We start from the raw sequence: 20,562 nt of genomic DNA on the forward strand, positions 1-20,562 counted from the left end.
AGCGCCGGGCGGCTCTAGGGGCATTGTGAGACGCCGAGCGGACGTCGAGTGGCCAGAGGCTGGCCACCTGGGGGCTGCCGCTAGTGGGTGTCCCCCAGCCAATGGATGGATCTGAGATGTGACGAGCCCAGAACCCTCCGCACCTGTCGGGCACAGGGACCGCCCCCATTGGCGTGTTGGGTGCGGACCCGGTTACTTTTTGTCTCTGCCATTCACACCGGATGGCAAGCAATGGTTGCTCGCGTGCGGGTTCATCGGAGAATCGGATTGTGCTAAGGGATGTTCAAAGAGACAACCAAATAAATGCACCCGCCTATGGTCCTCCCCAATGGACGCGCGCTAGACCCAATATAGCTTAGTGTTTTTATTGTTCCTGAAGGCCGTGACCTGTCTCTGCCTTAGGCCACAAGGCACCATCGCTTCTCCCCACACCCGCACTCGCCCTCGCACTTCCTCATTCTTTCACCCAACCCCATCCTCCACCCGATCTTAATCTTCGCTTCTTTCTTTTTCTTTCCCTGCATTCTTTCATTAGCAGCTCGCGTTGATCGGGAAACCCCCAAAATAAGTCATCCTCCCACAGAACTTCCTGCAAATAGTCTTTCCGATTCATTCCGCCCCTGAGAGATTGGAAGAGAAAAGGTTGCTCGCGTCTGGCCGAGACCCGAAGCCCGATTCGTCCTTCGAGTCGCCTTCGACCTGCTCCTCTCCCCACGGTCTTCCATACATATCGACCATCGTGCCCAGGGGCTTCTCTTCTTTTCATTTCGCAGTTGCCTCCAGCTGGTTCTTGAACTTGCCTGCTCGGTCGTGACTCGCACTTGGTTGTGTTTTCTCAGCCTCCCGAGTCTTCGTGCCCCCAGTGAGCGCGTCGGACTTCTTTTCACCAACTGGGATTTGCAGAGCATCTCCTGGCCTTCTTTTTGCTTCTCGGCCTCTCGTGAGAGACCTCGATATTCTCATAATTCCTTTCTGGTGTTGCTGCATCGCCTTGCCTTTTTCTTGGCTTTCATCTGTTCACCGTTCCTCGGCTTCTGGACCGCCCAACTGTCGGAAAAAGAATCACTCGCACACTTCTGTACAGCTCGATAATATTGGAATCCTGCCTCCGCTGTCTTCATCATTGAGCCTGCCTGTCGTTGGCTCTCTGCTGCATACCTTCGCTTCTGGTACGCAACCCACTCTTTGCTCTCCCAGCCTGTTCTTTAGGCATCTCGCTGACTTCACATTCCCGGCTCAGACATCGCGACTTGTCGTTTCTGAAATTCCTTCATTTCTCACCGAAATCCGATCGACTCGATCTCGATTCTTGGTTTACTTCCTGTCATAGACATCCAATAATCACCTAATCACACCGGGAAAAAAAAGCTTGAAGCTTTGTGGTTGATCCCAAACGCTCGCCTAGCCCCGTGACGGAAAACTGAACGCGACTTGACGTTTTGACCTGCAGCGCCTTGCACCCACCCCTTTCATCCGCCAAACTTCCTCCGACATTCTCGACGACCATGAGTATGGACGCTGGCGGTCTTGCTCATATGACCTACAACAACAACTTCAATAATGGCACTTCCCTCGGCGTGCCGGGCTCCGGCTTCGCTTCGCGGGGGAAGGGCTCGCACATCAAGCGCTTGAGCATGCCTCCCCAGGTCGCCACCATTGATGAGTCTCAGGCCTCTGCGCCCATGGCAACTCCTCGAACCAGCCGATCGCATCTCTTGGCCGGGCTCCGAACTGCCCCCCGGTCTGCCACGATCCCCTCGCAACACCAGCAGCGCAATGGCTTTGATAACTCTCGATATGCTAATTATACTAGCCGAGGGAATGACCGTGTCCCCCAAACTGCCACGGGAGCTGGATTCCCGCAGCACGCGTACGCTCAGAACCACGGGATGAATGCGCAGCAGAATCATCCTATGTACACGATGCCGGAGCAGGTGCTCGCACCTCCGACTCTTGACATGGGCGGCGATAATGGCATCGATGAGAATCTGTATGCTGAATTGATGTCGACCAATCTCTTCCTGGCTGCGCAGCAGCAGCGCCTGCAGCAACAGCTTATCAGCGTCACCGCTGCAGCCCAGCAATTCCAGGGTCTCAACCTGGGAGGAATGCCTCAGCAGACAATGCCCTCGCTCTCGATGGCTGCTGGCATGGGTTTCTATCAGCAGCAGCTTCAGCAGGGCGTGCAGCCGATTGTGCAGCCAGTTCCTGGGCAGCCTGGCTGGTTCTGTGTCTACAACCCCCTCACTGGTCAGCAGAGCTATATCATGGACAACAGCTTCCAGGACGCCGGATCGCCCCAGGGCTATGCCGAGAACTATTCTTCTGGTCAGCAGGTTCCTCAGTTCCGTGCTGAGATCTCCCCGCCCGACTCTGTTCCCTCTCCCATGCAGTTCTCGCAGCCGGTCTCTCCTTGCGGTGGCACCCCCTCCCCCCCCAATTGAGTCGTCTGCTTTCCGACGCAACCACCGCAAGAACGCATCGTTCAATCCGACGTTGAAGACCAACATTGACACCACCAAGGCCAACATTGGAGCTGGCCCCAGGTCTGCTGTTCTGCCCCCAACCCCAGCCACTGGAACTTTTGGTCCTGGCCAGGCTCGTGCTGGTGAGCATCCTATCCGTCAGCCCCGTGGCCCGCCTTCCCTCGAGGATCTCGTGGCAAAGCCAACTTCCAAGCACGAAGGAAGCAAAAACTTTGCCACCCGCCAGCGACGCCGTGCCGTTCACAACCTGGTTCGTGCTGGAATTGAGCGTCGGGGTGATACTCGTAGTGTCGGATACCACAGCAGTGGCGGCACCAACACCCCCGCCAGTGAGAAGGAATTTACTTTCTCTGATGGCGACGATGCCACGGTGCGCAGTGGCAGCCTCTCCAGTAAGCCCAGCCTGGGCAGTCTGCGGGCTGCTGCCAATGGCGCTATTGGATCTGAGCGTAAAGAGAAGACTGGCCGGGAGCGCAAGTCCCCCGACAGTCCCTTCAGCAGCGCCACCCCGACCAGCGAGGACGGCTACTTCGTGTCGAAGTTCTCGGACAGTGTCTCGTCGCCGACCTCTGGCACTACCTCTCCCTCCGTGGCGGCCGTCGTTGCGGGCCAGGGGCAGGCTGTGCAAGCACCTGAACGCCGTAAGACGCCGATGCTTGTGCTGTCCAGCGCCGAAAAGCGCAAGACCCCTCTGATGTAATGCCGACTCCATCATGTGACAGCGACGTATGACCTTTTCTTGCGTTCTTTTTCAGTTCTATTTCATTGGACGGGCTTTTTAAGTGTCTTTTCCTGCTTTGTTTTGCCCGAACCTTTCCCACTCCTTCCTTCTTCCTCTACCCTGGCTACTCGTGTCAGACTTCATGTGTGTGTGATGAAAGACCTGGATCAGTCTACAATGACCTGTTTTCTTTTCTTGATCCCTACCAACTGTTATCAGTTTCCTTCCATTATTTTTTCTTCCCGCTGTTCAGCTTCCAACTCCCTTTCGAGTGGGAGGCGAACCAACCACATCCGTTTTTATCTCCCGATTCACGGATCGCGAGCTCCGTGGTTTGATTGACAGTGTTGATTTGACCTGTCGTCTCTCATTTGATATTTTCGGGTCTCTGACGTACATCCGGTCATGTACAGACAGTCTACCCCCAGGTACCTGATTCAAGGGCCTTTTCAGTGCAATCAATCAATACATAGCTCTGCAGCCAAGATTCTCTTTACTCAAGTAAACGTAGTGTGTGATGTCTTCGAAATTACGACAATGAAACTCTTCAATACGGCTTTTGAACCCTCCCTTGACGACTCAGCTTATCTTGAGATACAAGGCACAACGCGTCCATGAAGAGAGCTGACAGAATCCGAATCCAAGCTGGCATAAACTAAGTATTCTCACAAGAGGACAGAGTGCCCACATCAAAAACAACAACCAAAAAAAGACAAAAGAACGATACCAGCAAAGACCAGGCTAAGCAAATGGAAGGTAGAAACCATACACAAACACACACTTGTTGCCCTCATATGCAGTAAATGGAAGCGACTTCGCTCAGAAACAGATAGAGACCCCAATTGTCATGCAGCAAACAGAACCTAATTAGAACGAGGAAACACAAGAGACAACACGCTGCGGCGCAGATAGACATTCTCGCAGTTGGTAGACACTAGACAATAGATATCGATATCCGGAAACACAATCAAGGGTCAGAAATATAAAAGTTTGGTAAATGAAAGATGAAAGACAGTAAGAAAGCAAAAACACGCAACGGGGGCCTCGATGATTTTGGTCATGACTCGTGAGAATCGTAGCTTCTATGTATGGCCGGACAAGCAAAAAATGAACAAGTTACTCGGCCGGTGGGTGAGTCGGTATAGACTTTGTCGATGAGGTACGAAGGGAGTAGGAAATGAGGGTGGTAAAAGTCAAATAAGAAGGTAAGGGGAAGGGAAGGAAAGGAAAGGAAAGGAAAGGAAATAAAGGCAAGTAGCGAGCACTGTCCAACTCCCTAACAAAATATGAACTCCAGGTAATGAAATATCTCGGTCAATAGCAAACAGCAAACACGCCCCCGCTTCCGCCCCCCGCCTCGATTGCTGTGCGAGGGATGACAACCATTGACTCCCGCCGGTAGCATGGCATCATAGTGCAGGCCACTATCAGGAGACTTGGGATGGGAAATGTCCAAGGGTCCTGACGCGGTCAAGGGACGCTGAGGGAATGCGAATGAAGTCAAGCACGGACGTGAGACGGAATGGGATGAAGGCAGATGTGAAGATGAGGCGTGGGCCTCTGCTAGAAACTGAACAGCCCACTGCGTTTCTTACCCAGCGGGTAAACCACCAGCGCAGCGAGAAACAGGCCGACAGTCGTGCCGATAGCCACCTGGACCATGCCGTATCCGATGTCGAAGACAACACCGTAGCTTTGGTTCCGTGCGTCAGTCGCGGATAGATTCTTCGCTGCATCGACGAACCCCTGCGTGCCGTTGGTCACAACTGCGTACGGAGACCGAGTCATCTCCTCCGCCGAAGTAATCCCGGAGATCAAGGATCCACTGGCCGCGAGGCCGGAGGGCACTAGGACAAAAATGGCGGGCAGCATGGCAGCCGCTGCGAGCCCGTGACGGAGTCGACTGTATACATTTCCCATGACGCCAATGACGAACGCGCCCAGGGCGTTTGAGATCTGCGTGTTCGAAGAGAAGCGCTTAGAGCTGAAGTAGCTGACCGCGTACCCGGCCAGAGAGATGACCATCATCATGGGGATCTGTTTCCACTTGGCATGATTGACGATGGCCAGACAGGCTGTGAAGAGTAATACGAAGGGGAAGCGTTGGAGATACTCGTTGTTGATCGGGCTGGCAGGGCACGTGTACGCAGTGGATGCCTGAGAGTCGAGTAAACCGTAGACGGCGGTGCCGATGGTGATGCCGAACCCGAGAAAGAGGGAATATATGATGGCATAGACCATCCGGACAGAACCGGCCACGATACTGCGGGATTGTAGCTCGAGACTGGCGCAGAGGACGGTGTAGCCTGGGAGGATGAGGGCAATGGCCGCCTGCGCGAGTGCGGAGAAGCAGAAGAGCGGCTCGCCCTGGTATCGTATACTGCCGAAGGCCCGAGCCAGGAAGGAAGTGAGCACTGCTGCCGAGATCTCGAAGACGTTGGAATACAGACTCGATCTCGGGGAGAGGATGAGCTGTAGCATGCCGAGGAGACAGCCGAGTAGGAAGGCGATGGGCATGTCGATTGGTCGGGCATTGAAGGCAAAGGGTCCAACTGATGCACTTGCACACCCGTGCGCGAAGATGAGGAACAGGATGTGGAACTTGCTGCGCTTCTTCATCGTCTCGTCGAGCCGCTGGATGGCTTCTTCCACACCAATCACGTCGTGGATCACCTCCTTGTATATCTCGTGTACGTCGGCCAGTTTCCCCAGGTCAATGCCTTGATTTGAACGAACAACCTTGACCTCCGTCGTGTGCGTGGCGGCGTCGTCAAACGAGATGATCATACATCCTGGGATGTACAAGAACTGACCTTCAATTTCCAACACACGCGCTGTCATCCGCATGTACTCCTCCAGGCGATGTGTGGGGGCACCGTATTTCATCAAGGCCCGACAGAGCCTGATCAGATACCGTTGGCGTGAGAGAAGCTCGGCTATATGTACAGTGATACGGATCTCATCTTCCAGCCGGGAGGGTTTCGCCCATCGACGAGTCCCGGTGCCTGCCCCGACAGTGCCACTGCTGTGGGACCGCTTCAGCAGGTGAATTGGGGAGCTGTTCTTGCTGGCACTGGTGAGGGAGGTATTGGATTGGCTGGGTGACTTTTCGTACCACTTCCTGGGCCGGTGCGGTTTCCAAACAGGGTCGGGGGAGAACCCGCGTCCACTGTATTCGGAGACACTCCCATGTCGGGAGTGGCCATACCGACCCCGGCCGTATGGGGAGTGGTTTTGGTGGTGGTGATGGTGCTCGCTACCCTGTTGGTCGTAGAGCTTCAGGATCGAAGATAAGATACCGTTGCGGTATAGCTTCGGCCGCTCGATCGAGGTCTCCGAGTCCCGGTCCTCGGATGGGGTGGCTTGGCCAGAGAGGGGACCGGGAGAGGGAGCTCGAACGCGGGTGATCAAGGAGGAGAAGTCTCGTCGGGCCATTTGGCGCACGATGTATTGGGTTTCAGCAGTGCGTGGTGTAGATCGCCCGTCTAAGTCACCCGCTTCCTCTTCATCGGTTAGGGCAAGCGCTGCTGCAGAGAGGTCGTCGAAGAGTTGTTGTTTCTCGGGGAAGCTGATCATAGGAATCTCATCGCCATCTTCCGAAGGAAATACTACCTCAGTAGGAGTGGAAGCAATCGATGACACCAAGCTGGACCGAGGACTTGGCTTCGGAGATTTTTGGGGCCGGCTCAGAAGGGATGCAAGCCGCTGGGCCCTTTCATGGGCACAGTGTATTGCTCGCCCCTTGTCATTCGCGCCGGCTGTGGCGCCAGGACTGATCTCATCATCCTCGCTGGTGGCCAGCGCGCTGGTCCGGCAGTTGATCGTCAGGCCGGTGACATCCACTGACGCGCCTGCTGGGCCATCTTCCACTGAGGGTCCCCGCTGAAGGTCCACGCTTCTCTTTTCTTGGATGTATGGAATGTTGGCGGTGGGCGCGGGTCTTTGGGGGAGCTGTGAGCTGCCCCTGCGGTCCAGTCGGGGTTCGGCCGTAGCTCCACCCGGGGGCTCCCTTATCTCCTTCGGCTCCTTCAGCTCGGGCTCGCCCATGGTGAACTTGACACGATTGGTGCTGCGCAGAATGCCGGCATTCCGATGCTTGCCCTGAGCGGCCGCGTCATTCGGTCTTCGCTCGGTCGAGGACTGCAGGCCGCATGGGCCAGGGCCATCATTGGACCCGGGCGATGGTGATGTGCGTAAGCCCGATGCTTTGGCGGATGCTGCCATGGCATTAGAAGTACTGAAACGGCGGGCGATGGGGAGGTCGAAGTATCCCCCCGCCATTCTTCCGCGCCGGAATCTCCTGGCTTGAAACTCCTTCACGGATCCTCTTTTTCTTCGATCTTATTTCTTGTTTTACAATCCGAAACAGCACCTTCTCCACCTTCAGGGACCAGTCGCCAATCTAAGAAGAGCAGCGTTGAAGTGAGGTGGTCATTCGTGGTCGGATGTTCACCTAGCAACAGTCAACTATGTGAAATCACATCGCCAGCAGGGAGACTCAACAGGAAGCTGCTTTGCTATTCGTCTCATGAGATAATCCACCAGACCGTTGACAGATAGATCTTCCTCGCCAAATGACTGACCTCGGTTTTCAAGAGCCAGGAGCAAATCAGACGTGCTGGTCACCAAGGGCTGGCCCGATCCCACACGCCAACAGGAGCTTTCTTGACACAGAGAGCAGATCGGAAGGAGGCGTGCAGCCAGGGATGAGAAATTATGTCACGGATGCATAATCAGTGCGGGTGCACAGTGTGGAATCGGACAATAATCACATCTGGTGCTTGAGAATCGACAGGGACAGAAGGGAAGGGAGCGGGGGGTGGGAGCTGTAGTATATTTTACGGTTCAAGGCAGCCTCGAAGGGACTGGTATAAAAGGATCGTGAACAACCCGGGCCCTGCGGGTGTTTTCTGCTATTTACGCGGCTAGAGACATGCCCCAGGAACGGTGCGATTGAGCTGGGCCACGGGCCACACCAAGGCAGGAAGAGCCGAAGACCAGCGAACCCGAGGATCAGAGGTACCTTGGGCAGTGATAGGGCAATGGGTTGAATGTGTAGCCCAGTGGTGGAAGAGGGGGGACCCTCTGACGCGCTGGTCTTCCACTGGTCTTCCAGTTCCAACGCCGGTGTCAGTTCCCGTAGGTTCCTTTTTGTTCGCCACGATGGTAAATCACCGGGCTTGGATCGGTGGCTGGGCGATAGGGGGGCTCAATGCCCATTGAGAGACCATCTCAAGCCTCCTTTGGGACCTACGTTGTGGGAACCGCCAGCTTGGGCACAATAGCGAGGCCAGGGTGTATGCGCCGAGGGCAATGAGGCCCCAGGGCTGGAGATTGCCACAGATGATCGACGGAGCTCATCGAAACTTTCCGGATCAGCATAGCGCCGAGAGGGGGACATGACACCAATGAGGAAAGAATCATCCCAATCACATCAAAGCATCATTTCACAGGTCAGAAGGCGGGCCCGTGTCCGAGCTCCATTGGCAAAGGAACCAGAAGCGACTTCCGGGTTCCACGGGGGAGGTACCACAAGTAACAAGAGCCCACTGCGAGGCCCCCTTCGGTGGAGGAGTTCACGGAGCGGAGGGTGGTTCGTGAAAGGGTGTCGTGGTTGAGAAAAGGTTTCCCGTGATCGGAGGTTCTGGAAGGGTACGGTGGGCCGGCGCGAAGGAGGCGTCCTCGACACCCTGCAGTGCCTCCAGTAATTGGTCGATTCAGGCGCAATCGCCATCAGGGAAATATGTGGTGTTTGGGTCTAAGCATTACTCGGCACTGGCTTATCGCTGATCATCGAGGCCGGCATAACAGAGACAGGAAAGGCATGATAGATCGTCTACGCGGCATGGCTACCGGACCTATCGCATTGCCAATCCGCCCAGGCTCCAAGGAAATCGCCCGACAGGGGAAGTGCATACATGCAAGATGCCTCGTTCCTGATCGACGATAACCGGTCCAAGCTACCCAACGGACCCAAATTATCCAAATTATCCCATCCATTCCCGTGGCCCGAGATATCTTGGGACGTGGGGCGAAGCACCCCATCGGAAGGAATCTCACCCTTCCTCGATCGCGTACTCTGAACCGTTCATCTACACCCGACCCGAGGCGCCTAGGGCCCTAATGAGGGCTGCCCGTGATATCTCTCGCAGGTTGCGCGTACAGAAGATCCAGACGATGCTGAGGTCGCACCATTTCCTGGGGAAAGATTGTTTGCTTTTCTCCTTTTCGCGTCGTCCCCACGATATCGAGGCCTTTGGTATGCCACGACCGATCCGCCGATACCTCCCTCACCGGAAAAAGGGCGAAAACAAGACAGCTGCAGATTGCACAAACCCGAGGTCCACCAGATCCCCTTCCCATCCTTCATGATGTCAGCCGGTGTCGCAAAGAGGGGCGACGGGCTCCTTGCGCGTCAATGTGTTACCCACCGGTCCATCGCCCTCAGCAAGGGGAAACAGAACAGCCACTGACCAGTCGCAGGACGAGAGCCACGACCCTGCACACTGCGTCGCTGGCAAAAGACAGGCACAATTAAGCTTCCGGGGCGCTGGATCCCTCCGGACCTGCCCAACGGTCTCAACGCACCCAGAACAACTTGCTGCGAGCTGCAGATCGGTCTCGCGCTCCCCACTACATCCCTATCAAGTGCCTATCGGCGACCGACGCGCAAGCACGTCGCAAGGCGTGGATGAAAGTGCCCCGAGTCGACTTATCTTCGGGATGCCGAACTCCCTGCACCCGCATGGGCCTCTTCGTCGCCTGGGTCTAGGCGGTCTCCATACATCTCGATGCCTCGATTGACCATTGTGACTTTTCCGAACTGGCGCAAAGTGAAAAGGAAAATCAAAAGACCCAGCTTAGCATGCAGCTCTCCATCTGTCTTCCGTCCCCACTGCAGCGATGCGACCGCACCACCTCGCCGTGCCACCCTCTTCCCCCTCCTCAGCGTCGCACAGCCCCTCCTCATCCCAGGCCTGCCGAGGATGGCCGTCTAACCTAGAAGGATGCAGGGACCATTACCTAATATTTTCTCGCCGAGCCGGCGCATCTTGCCCGTCATAGTGACACGCATGTCCTACGCCTCGCGTCGGCGCCAGAAACAGGCACCGTGGAGGAAGGGGCGCGATGGGTATGGCGGGATCGACGCTTAGCCACTGGGATCTTCTTCTGATTGAGTCCCGATTCATCTATTTGGGCTCCTGGTCCTTGTACTGGACACAGGCGATGATGTCACTGACGGCTTTCCATAGATCGGCTTAAAGTCTGCGGTCGTCCTGTGAGCATGCGAATGGACCATGGACGCTGCGGACACCTGGTTCCTTCAATCTGCGAACCTACCTGAGAGTAATTCCCAAAGACGCAAATATGATACCGCGCCTATTTCGGCAAAGCAGAAAGCCATGGAACTGACAACATGACTATCGAGAATGCCCCCAGTCTGTATGCAGCATCTCCAACCTCTCCGCGGTGGATCTCTGTGATGTGCTATGGATATCTTTGGCGCCTGTGCTATCACACTGTACAGTCACTCTAGCGTAGCAAGTGATCGCCATTCCCTTTGCTCCGTATCTCGAGCCTCCATATTTATCTGAATCGGTCGTCTCGAGGAATGACCATCCTCACGCCCAACGAGCCTCTCACCTGCCTCAACCAACGTCAACATTCGGCATCCACATGAGTGCTGCCCACATTCCGCCCGGAGAGTTTACTTGCGCAACGCCGTCGACAAAAGTCCATGATCCACTATTTTCCCCGCTAGAGCTTTTAATAACCGGGCCGGCCTGTCTAGACTTTCTTCCTGGCTGTCATGTGGGCTGACCCGAAAAATGACACCAAATAAAGCCTCGTGTGGAGACCAGCGAGGCAGCCGTTGTGCATCACAAAAGCTTGGGAGGAATTTTGTCGCGGAACATGACCCCCTGGTCGTGCATTCCTGGGTAGGAGAGGGTGTACAGATGTATGGATGAGGTTGTAGACTTGACTTGCCCTCGTGGTCGATAGCGAGGAACTCCTTTGTGCCGCCTGATGTCGTTGGGGGGACGTCATCCAGATCGACATCACAGATCCTCAAATAGTTTGATCTCTCGCTGTCTTTCAAAAATACCATATCCTAAACCCCTTTTGCATCTTGTGTTTACCCTCAAACCGAAGGGTTCCAACCACAACCACAACCGCGCCCGTCACCCCTAACCCTGCCAAAGTCATAAGAAATCCGCACTCCATGCCCACTACCCGCTAACCACAACCCCCAGCAAGGAACAGGTAGTAGAGTAGAACATTGGCCTCCTACATCGGCTCTTCAGCACAGGCCCCAGCTTATAGCCCTGCCAACTAAATCTTGCCATCAACCCAGCAATCTTGCAGACTGCATTGCCGTCCGACCGACTGACCTCATGTCTAACCTCTACCCCTTTAGGCGAGGCCCCCGCCGCTCAACTCCAGGGCTATTGCAGGCGTACTTGCCACTCAATCCGTGCAGGGTAAGGGTATTTAAATCTGCGCCTGCGGGTCTCGAATGGGTTTCTCTCCACGTGGGTGTATGTAGGACGGTGGTTGTCCTGGAATTGGCGTGGTTGGTGCTTGATATATACTCGGGCGATGGTGGTTGGGGCCGCTGTTCGTAGAGAAGCTTGCGTTCATGAGAGCAGTCTACTGAGAGATGGAATTATTCCCTTATCTAGGGGGCGGTACCTAGGTATGTATTTTGAGGTTGTCGTGAACATCAGAGACAAAGTATGGAAAACGCAGGTGCGGGTGTATCTGCAGGTGGTGCTGTTCCTTATTCTTACCTCGTGAGTGATAGTAGCCACTGGCAAGAACAATCATCGGCACTGGGATATGTAAAGTAAGAAGACCTGTATACCTAAGCTTGTGCGATAGATTAACAGCTCTGGATGAGGATTGATCCACTAAGGTAGGACCTTATGAATGCTATGAATGAACCTAACGACACACTCCGCCTTACAGGTAGCAACTTATAAGGACACTCCAAGACGAACAGCGACTGCGTAGGCTGTCAATAGCATTGTAACTTCCACCATGCTAACCTAACCTCAGCCCATCAAAACCTCGTGTCCCGGAGGAGAAAGAGAGTAATAGAAAAGAAAAAAAAGGCAGATTCAACCCGACGCGCGGTATATGAGAAACAACACAACACCGGAAACTCCATGCTTACAGAAGGAAGTGCAATACATCCCATCCTATTCCATCCCATCCCATCAACACTCCGAAGACAGACCGACTCTCGTTAACTTAACACTTAGCCGTTTGCGCCATACCCAGCCCGCCCCCGGCGGGTTCGTCAAAATGATCATCAATCAATCCAGTACGGTCCAGCTCTCCCCCAGTGGTCACACAAGAGAAGAGACAGGCGAATAACGAATAAGGACGCTGAAAAAAGTTTTGTACAGTGCTTGGAAATACGAGCTTGCTTGCTGATGACTACCATTACCGCCTCTCGACTCGGCTGAGGGCCCCCAGTATGAGGCCCAGATCCTCGCGGGAGGCCCGCGAACTCGATGCCCTCGGCGGTCGCAGCTCGCCGTCTTCGCCTTCCAGGGCGAGCCAGTGCTGCGTGTTCTCTGCATCGCGCTCTTCTAGGCGCTGTGCGCAGATGCGCAATATTCGGGAAGAGACGGCGTCTGCTGATGATCGGTATAGTTCGATATCATGGATTCCGGCGGCGAAGGCGTCGAGTGTTGGTGCGAGGCCGGTTGTGATTCTGGAGAGCCGGGTTGAAACAGTAGAGGGTGTCATGGGTGGTTGGGTTGAGGGAGCAGTGTTTTTTGGCGTTGACGGAGATGCTGATGGGAACGGATTGAGGAAGGCGTAGATGGCTTGTTGTGAGGGATCGAGGAGGGAGGGGTCGATTTCATCGCAGGGCGATTTTTCGGGTTGTCGTTTGGACCTGGGGGATTTCTTAGGGGATTTCTTTGGCGGCCCTGCGTCGATGCGTGTGATTGCGGGTTGTTTGAGGAGTGCATTCAGAGCATGCCTCTCTCTTTGAAGTCTGCCACAAGCAAGTTAGCCAGGCGCCTCTCTCCTCGTATCCCATGTTGGGGCCCTACTTTTGTATGTGAGCCTCCAACTCCTTGATCTTGTCTGTGTTCTGAATATTCCGTGGATTCGGTTTCTTCACGATCACCGTTGGCGGGCCCACCTCCTCGCGACTGAACCAGTTGGATAGATCTGAGTTGGAAGAGAAATCTTTCAAAAGTTCATCTTGAATGACACGAGCTAGAGTCCAATATCAGAGTCGTGTTTCTCTCATAGTGGACCCAAAAGGAACTCACCTGCTAGGCGCGCACTCTGATCCTCCGAGTGAGAACCCGACGGTTTGTCACCCAATGCACGCGTCGCACACCAGATAAGAAGCTGCCGCATCCGACGCGGCTCAGGAAGCCCTTCATCGGCAATGTGTTTATAAAAGTCCGACGTGCTCACTTCTCGGTGGGGTAACGCTAAAGCGGTACAGTTAGCTCTCTTTCCCATTCTTCCCCGAAGTTTCGCTTATTGGTTTGCCTACCATTCGAGGTCCCCGAGTCAATCAAGTCGCTGGCTCTTCGTCCCCGCATCTGCAGACTGCTTCGGCGGCCCCCCCTTATTCGATTTCGCCCCTCTAAACTCTTTGTTGCGCTGGATGACTGGTGTGTCCGCCATTGGTAGAGCCACCTTTATGCCGGCGGGTGGTTGGTCTGGCGACTGAAATCCGTTCGTTTCGTTCGTCTTAGGTCGCGCCGGCCGCCCCCTCTTCTTCTTCCTCTCCAAGGGCTGATCTTCGAGACCATCACCATTCCGTGGCGAGCGCGCCACAGACTCGAGCTGTGGTTCTGGCTCGGCATCTGTTGTTTTCGCGGCTCCCCTGGTCGGCCTCCTCGTCGGAAGCTCGGCGGCGTTCCCCTTTGCTGGCACCCCGTTTCCTTTAATATCCTCCCCCACTCGCTTCTTCGGTGGTCGCCCCCTCCGCGGCGAGGGTTTTGGAGGCGCATTTTCCACATCTGAATGGGCGAGTTCAGGAACAGGTTCCACCGAAGGCTTCGATTTCTTCGAAGGCAGCCGCGAGAACTGAAATCCATCTGCATCTTCATCGTAACCTGTCGCCGTAGGAAGGGATCCTGTTAGCGCTGCCCTCACACTCCTTCTCAAATCACCACCCGCCACTTTGACCGCACTCACCTGCTTTCCGCTTCCCTTCATGGTCCATAATCTCCTCGAATCCGTGGTTGGTTGCGCTCAGTCGCTTGCTTTTCCGTTGCCCTCCACTTCTTCCGGCTTCGCTAGACGCGGGCCCGGGACGCGATTGCGCTTGAAAGGCCGCCATTCCAATCGTCCCCAGCGGTTCGCGGCGCTTTGTTTTGGTCGTTGGGGCCGCCAGGACCGCGATGGTCATGTCAGGAGTGAGTGACGCGGGATCGTTGGGACGAGGGCGATGAGGGGTGTTGACGGGCACCCTCGGCGAGCAAATCACCGATTGGAAAAATGGCGCGACGTCCGACCAGCGGTTTGTGGACAGAACTTTGTTGAGAGGGGCCGGTTGCTGCACCGTTGGGTTGGTTTTCGCGTTGACCCTGCGCTAAAGGTCGGATCCGCCAGATTCCAGGCCTCCTCGGTCGGGGTTGGCGAGTCAGGGCGTATTTGCAGTTTTCAGGTAGTGATCGCATGTGCGGACAGTATTCTAGGTTGCAATTCAAGTATCACGCCCGCAATGCGAATAAAGCTGCGGGCGGCAAGGATGCGCAAAGGTGGGTTGGTTGGAGGGATTCGGGCACGCGGTTGTTTTGGTCGGGGCGCGTGGGGCGCTAGTCCTCTTTAGGCAACTCCTCTCTATACACTTCGCAACTGATTAGACTGTTTATTGCTCTCCTGCCTACTAAGTTTATTTTGGGATGGGCATTGACAGAAGAAAAAATGGTTGAATGTGTAAAGAAATGAGAAAGAGCTGAAGGCATTGTATAATGTCTTGTCAGATCCAAATTTGGAATTTCCCCCTTCCGCGCGGGTGCCTCCCCATAAATGGGCAGATGCTGCTAGGTGAAGTGAACGCTATGTGCCCGGAAAGAATCTTGAGCGCTAATATTACACAAGGAAACAGGAAATCACACTCGATCAATATGATTAACGAAAAAGGCAGACCGGGGTCGAGTCCAGTCCATTTTTTGACATCAATAGATTCATGCATCAATCATGAGACGGCAGCCAGCGAGACCGGATCAACGGGGGGTGCCAGGCTGCCTTCGATGCGGCGCTTCGCCTCCTGCATATCTTCGTCCGTGATGTTCTCGGCCTTCTTCGGCATGTCGGGTTCGTGCTGGGGGATGTCGGGACTGTGGCCGACTGACATACCCACGCGGATCTGAAAGGCGGTTAGTATCACGAAGTCAAAGCAGCAGAAGGTGTGGAAGCCATGCGTACCAGTGTCTCCAAGGGACCCCTGGAATTGTCCACAAGATCAGAATCAAAGTTCACCATTCCTTCCTCAAACAAGACCAGAAGCGTGCTACCGCCGAACTTGAAGTATCCCAGCTCTTCGGCTCGAGCAACTTTCTCACCGGCTTTGCGGGTGATGACCGTGCTGCCGACCATCATGGCTCCGACACAGATGACCATGACACGCCCATGGGCAACAGAATCAATCGGAACAATAACGCGCACGTTCTCGCCGTACACATCCAGTGCTGAGCGAACAGCCATCGGGTTGACAGTATAATACTCGCCCTCGATGGTCTTGGGCTCGCCCATCACTCCATCCACGGGAACGTGGAAGCGGTGGTAATCCTGGGGCGCCAGGCGAAACACGCCCAACGCACCGTTCTTGTACCGCGCCGCGTCGTCAGGATAAGCGTTGCCCAGCAGTCTCTCTACCGAGAACTCACGGCCCTTCACCCAGATGCTGGTGGCCTCGTCCATGCGATCGAAGACCACACAGCGGCAATCGGCCGGGGAGACCACGACTTTCGGCTCATCAGGGGCCGAGCACGGACGAGCCTCAGGCTTCAAAGCGCGATAGAAGAACTCATTAAAGTTACGGAATTTCTCAATAGGCAACAAGACCTCGGACATGTCCAACTGGTGGAAATTGATAAAGTCCTGGATCTGGCTAGCCGATGCCGGGTCGTCATACTTTCGGCCCTGCTTGATACTAAGAGAGCGCAGAACGCGACGAACTGGAGTACAGACACATTAGGATGAGCTTTCTTTTTGTGAGGATCCAAGGACAAAACTTACTTCTCTTCTTCTCCATTTCCTTGCTCTTGAGACCCTTGTACAACAACCGAATCCCAAGACGGACATAGACACTCATACGCTCCTCGTTGATTTGACCCGTAATCCGGTCTTGGACAAGGATATTGGCCGAGTTGGCTCCAAGCCGGTACCCACCATACGAGAGCTTGGTGATGACCTTGGAATACCATTTGCGCTGCGCCTGACTGGAGGTCACGAAGCCGCCCATGACCAAGTTATCGACCTGTCGCCAGTCGCGACTCGCGCATGTTGCAATGTGGGTGATGATGTCCGCGTCCGATCGTTTCGCAAGGCGAGGCTGGTGGCAGAGCGGACACTCGCGGATCTCCACGACGTGTTCTTCGCCACGCTCGTCACCAAGATCGCCCGGCTGGAGATCCTCGTCGTTCGAGCTGGGCTGCTCCTCACTGGATAGAGTTGGGACCGCTGTTTCCTGGGGATTAGCATTGGACGGCATGCTGGTGCTGCTTTCGATAACGAGCTCCTCGTCGCTGGATGGCTCCTCACTTTCTTGGCTTCCGACTGATGATGGTGCGAGACCAGGTCTCCGTGGGACGGGGTTGGACGATGGCACACCGGGCACCGAGTTCCGCAGTTGTAGGGTCCGTAGCGTGTCTTCCAAACAAATCACACATTGGTCAAACGTCAAGTCGGCCGTTTCACTGGGCTCGTTTTCGTTGCCGAATCGTTTGAAAAAACTATCGATGGTTGATTCCTTCAGGGTGGATCCAAGGGTGTCGAGCATCGTGGTTATCTCAACCTTGTCGATGCGGCCACTGTCATCCGCGTCATATTGCTTCAGCATCAATCTCCAGAATTGCTGGCGCAACGCGCTATACGGAAGATATTTGGCTTTGACAAGCAGCTCGGGCGAGTGCTTGTCTTCCCAACGATCTCGATTCTTAAGGGTTAAGGGGATAATGTACTCCCGCAGTCCATCCTCGTCAGCTGGGGGGATTGGGTCGTTGCTCTCGGGCAGCTGTAGAGTAGAACTGCTACTATCCAATCCGAGGCCATCCTCTGCTGGAACAGAGGTCGGCGGGGGCCGGCTGACCAGATCGAGAACAGATTGAGAGGACACTGAGTTGGCTGAGTTGCGCGACTTCAGCGGGGGCCTGCCCATCTTGGAGAGATTTGGAGACGATGGTGATGGGCTGAGGGCAAAGCGGGAACTGGACTTGGTCGGGCTCGGGGGCTCTGTTTCTACAAATTGATATAACCCCGACTCTGGGTCAGCCTTCGGCGCTGCCTGGATGAGCTTTTGCAGTGGGAAGCCCGCGGATGCAACGAAGTCATTGCCCGAGAACTTGTCGCGGTCCATCACCGTGAAGCCTATCGTGTAGAGCCGCTCATGTTTCATCACCTGGAAGACCATCTTCTCATGATACACCGGGTTCAGGTTGTGTCGGACAACGGGCGTTCTCAGAGTCTTTCGCCCGAGAGATGTTACAACAAAGGGGTCCATGTCGAACGATGTGCGCGTCACTGAAGGCAAAAGCATCAATCACCTGTTTCTAAGAGGCCGGAAAGAGGGTGGGGGAGAGAGAGAGAGAGAGAGAGAGAAAGATAAAACCGGAGAAGCTCTTACCATTCCGCTCGGGCGGGAGATCTGTTACTCGTACGATTTCCATGAACACAATACCCTGGACACCCGAGCCCGAGCCCGAGAATTGATATGCCCGGGCAGCCAGAGATTTGCGCCTCAGGCGAGCCAACCGAAGACGTCGCCGGCGCTTCTCGACGACCTCGGGCTTCGTCGGATCATCCGTCTCATCGGACGTCTCCAGCTCGAGGTCGTCGAGATCGACCTGCGCCAGCTGGTCGTCTGGCAGCTGATCCTCCTCCTCCCCAGCCGAGACCAGACTCTTGAATTTTCGGTAAGTGTCGGTGGGCGAGGCGTTCGGATTCGCCGAATCCGACAGGGAGAACTGCAGCAGAATTTCGCCAGACACATTGTCGTCCTTCTTCTTCTTCTTTTTGAGGGTCGACCGGGTGGGCAGCCGTTTTGACTTGAGTGTATACCATGTGGGCTGGAACCGATTGTGAGCCATCTGGTTTGGACCCATTTCGAACCAATCGCATCCTCCGTGCCAATTTAGGTTTCATCTTGACTCACCTGCTGGTTGATCTGACCGTCCGCGAAGATATCCTCCAGCGGAATATCAAACTCGCCCATGTAGTCCTTGCCGAACCGATCATGATCCCAACAGATGCATTCCAACAAGGGCACGCCCATCACGGGCATTTCGAATGAGACGTTCCATTCTGGGTTCAGGGACTTCGTTATCGTCGGCGTCGACTGCCTCGCGTCGCCCAATGTCACTACTAAGTACTGTTTGGTGTTTGGTGCATCAGCAACCTCGTTCTGGCCGAGCCCGGAAAGTCCTTGGTGCTTGCGTGCTTACCGGATCACTTGTGCCACCTCGATCTTTCGCGGCAAGATTTCGACCCTAGAAGATACCCCATGATGTCCGTGTCAGCGGGCGAGGTTCAGGCCAGGTGGCGCGGGCCGCGGAGCGGGGCACAGGGATGGCTGTTTTCGATTTACCTTGATCACCGTCACCTTGAGGAGCAGAGGCTTGGGGTCCACCGAGCGTATTGGACTGGTACTCCTGCTCTGGCCCGGGGTTGAGCTCGCGCTCCTGACGGACAGATGCGAGCTCAGCCGCTGTGGCAGCGGTAAACGGACCATGGCGGAAGAGAAGCGGCGAGATGAGGAGGGTCAGGAGAAGCAGAAGGGAGAAAGGGAAATTGCAGACTGAGGGCAACAGAAATAAGAGTCCGGTGGCTCTTGGCCCCTGGTGGTGTTTGGCCAGTCTCCGGCGAGGTGGTGGCTTGGGTTTCGGAAGACCCCAGCTTGCGATCTGCGAATCTGCGATCTGCCCGGTTGCTGCTCGGGTCGATCCCACAACGACGGAGCCAAGACAGTGGTGCCGCCCACTCGAACCAAACACGGCCACCGCAGCGGCTGGGGAGGCAATTGGATTCTGACCACTTCGGGAATATCCGAGGATTTGGGGTTTAGCCCCGTTGAGTAGTGGGATTGGGCTTGGTCTTCGATGGTTGGCGAAAGGCAGAGAAAGACAGTCAAGAGGGTCCGATCGCGCGAGCCGGAAGGAGAGTGCGTAGGAATGGCAATGGCAGCGTAGTAACGGGAGGAAACGCAGGAGTAATAGCAGTAGGTAATGGCAATAAACGCCTTAGCTAGGGACGGAGAAATACGGATTCAGGCTTTCTGGCAGACGATAGTTCACTTAGTTGAGTTAGTTCCGGTCAGACCGTGGGGCCTTTTCCTTGGGCTGGCGAGACCATTCACTTGAAGCTGCTTCGCGACGTCAGGCTGGCTCCACTGGGGGACCCTCCCGCCAAAACAGACTGGAAACGGGAAATTGGGGGGGGGGGGGGAAGGAGGTCGAAAATGAGGAAATATGGATGCCTTGGGAGGGGCCCTGTTGTTCGACCCGAGAAGAATGTGTGCGAGCAACAGCCCTAGGGCGGACGACAAGGATCTACAGGTCGCGGATCATAACTATATAGTCCGTTGGATTCGGTCACGACTTGTGCATGGGGTGGTTCATTCGTTCATCGCCTCTCCGCCGGTCAAACGTCATGCGAATGGCTCGACATGCAAGGGTCCACTCGCCACGACTGCACACACAACCAACTACCCCGCATCGCCTGGCTCGCGCATGCAAGGCCAAACACCACGGATCAAAGGGTAGACGGAGAGGTATGTAGATCTGATCAATCGTGTGAGGCTAGGCGACTATCATGGGAAGTACTCTGGCACGACCGCGTTGCCCAGCCCTGCTGGCCTACGGAAACAAAATCCACTCTGGCAACTGCCGAAAGTATAGAAACAAAGCTGCCATGGGAGGGAATTCTGGCATCCTCGGTTGATGACGGACGGATGTGTGGGAAGACTTTAGGCCGACCGAGACCCTCGATAATCGCCCAATTGAGAGCGAGAAACGGCTCATGAAGCCAGCAGCGCAATTCGTTTTTTCGCGTGGGCCACCGTTTGCTGCGGGACGGCCGCCCAAAGGAGAACCAGAACCAGCAACATTCGGAGCTGAGAAACATCGTTAAAAGACATAGCGATGACCTGAT

General features: G+C 55.2%; 4 protein-coding genes across 4 annotated transcripts; 1 reads left to right on the forward strand and 3 right to left on the reverse strand.

The window, feature by feature from the left end:
- Positions 1–1,505: 1,505 nt before the first annotated feature.
- Positions 1,506–3,186, forward strand: N7482_009950 (uncharacterized protein; the record flags this gene model as incomplete). The annotated part of the gene is made up of 2 exons (XM_056692074.1): positions 1,506–2,405; positions 2,446–3,186. 2 exons carry the CDS (start codon positions 1,506–1,508, stop codon positions 3,184–3,186), a joined length of 1,641 nt encoding a protein of 546 aa, XP_056539780.1.
- Positions 3,187–4,770: 1,584 nt separating this feature from the next.
- N7482_009951 (threonine/serine exporter family protein) lies at positions 4,771–7,488 on the reverse strand (the record flags this gene model as incomplete). The annotated part of the gene is made up of 1 exon (XM_056692075.1): positions 4,771–7,488. One exon carries the CDS (start codon positions 7,486–7,488, stop codon positions 4,771–4,773), a length of 2,718 nt encoding a protein of 905 aa, XP_056539781.1.
- Positions 7,489–12,657: 5,169 nt separating this feature from the next.
- Positions 12,658–14,599, reverse strand: N7482_009952 (Mis12-Mtw1 family protein; the record flags this gene model as incomplete). The annotated part of the gene is made up of 6 exons (XM_056692076.1): positions 12,658–13,219; positions 13,278–13,446; positions 13,503–13,670; positions 13,736–13,764; positions 13,835–14,324; positions 14,386–14,599. The coding sequence occupies 6 exons, from the start codon at positions 14,597–14,599 to the stop codon at positions 12,658–12,660; spliced, it is 1,632 nt and encodes a 543-aa protein (XP_056539782.1).
- Positions 14,600–15,391: 792 nt separating this feature from the next.
- Positions 15,392–19,144, reverse strand: N7482_009953 (putative phosphatidylserine decarboxylase Psd2; the record flags this gene model as incomplete). Its single annotated transcript, XM_056692077.1, has 7 exons — positions 15,392–15,562; positions 15,622–16,373; positions 16,435–17,937; positions 18,041–18,482; positions 18,569–18,852; positions 18,914–19,094; positions 19,142–19,144. 7 exons carry the CDS (start codon positions 19,142–19,144, stop codon positions 15,392–15,394), a joined length of 3,336 nt encoding a protein of 1,111 aa, XP_056539783.1.
- Between the last annotated feature and the right edge of the window lie 1,418 nt (positions 19,145–20,562).

Source organism: Penicillium canariense (genome assembly GCF_028826845.1).
Source record: "Penicillium canariense strain IBT 26290 chromosome Unknown utg000007l_segment0_segment0, whole genome shotgun sequence".
NCBI classification, from domain to species: Eukaryota; Fungi; Ascomycota; class Eurotiomycetes; order Eurotiales; family Aspergillaceae; genus Penicillium; species Penicillium canariense.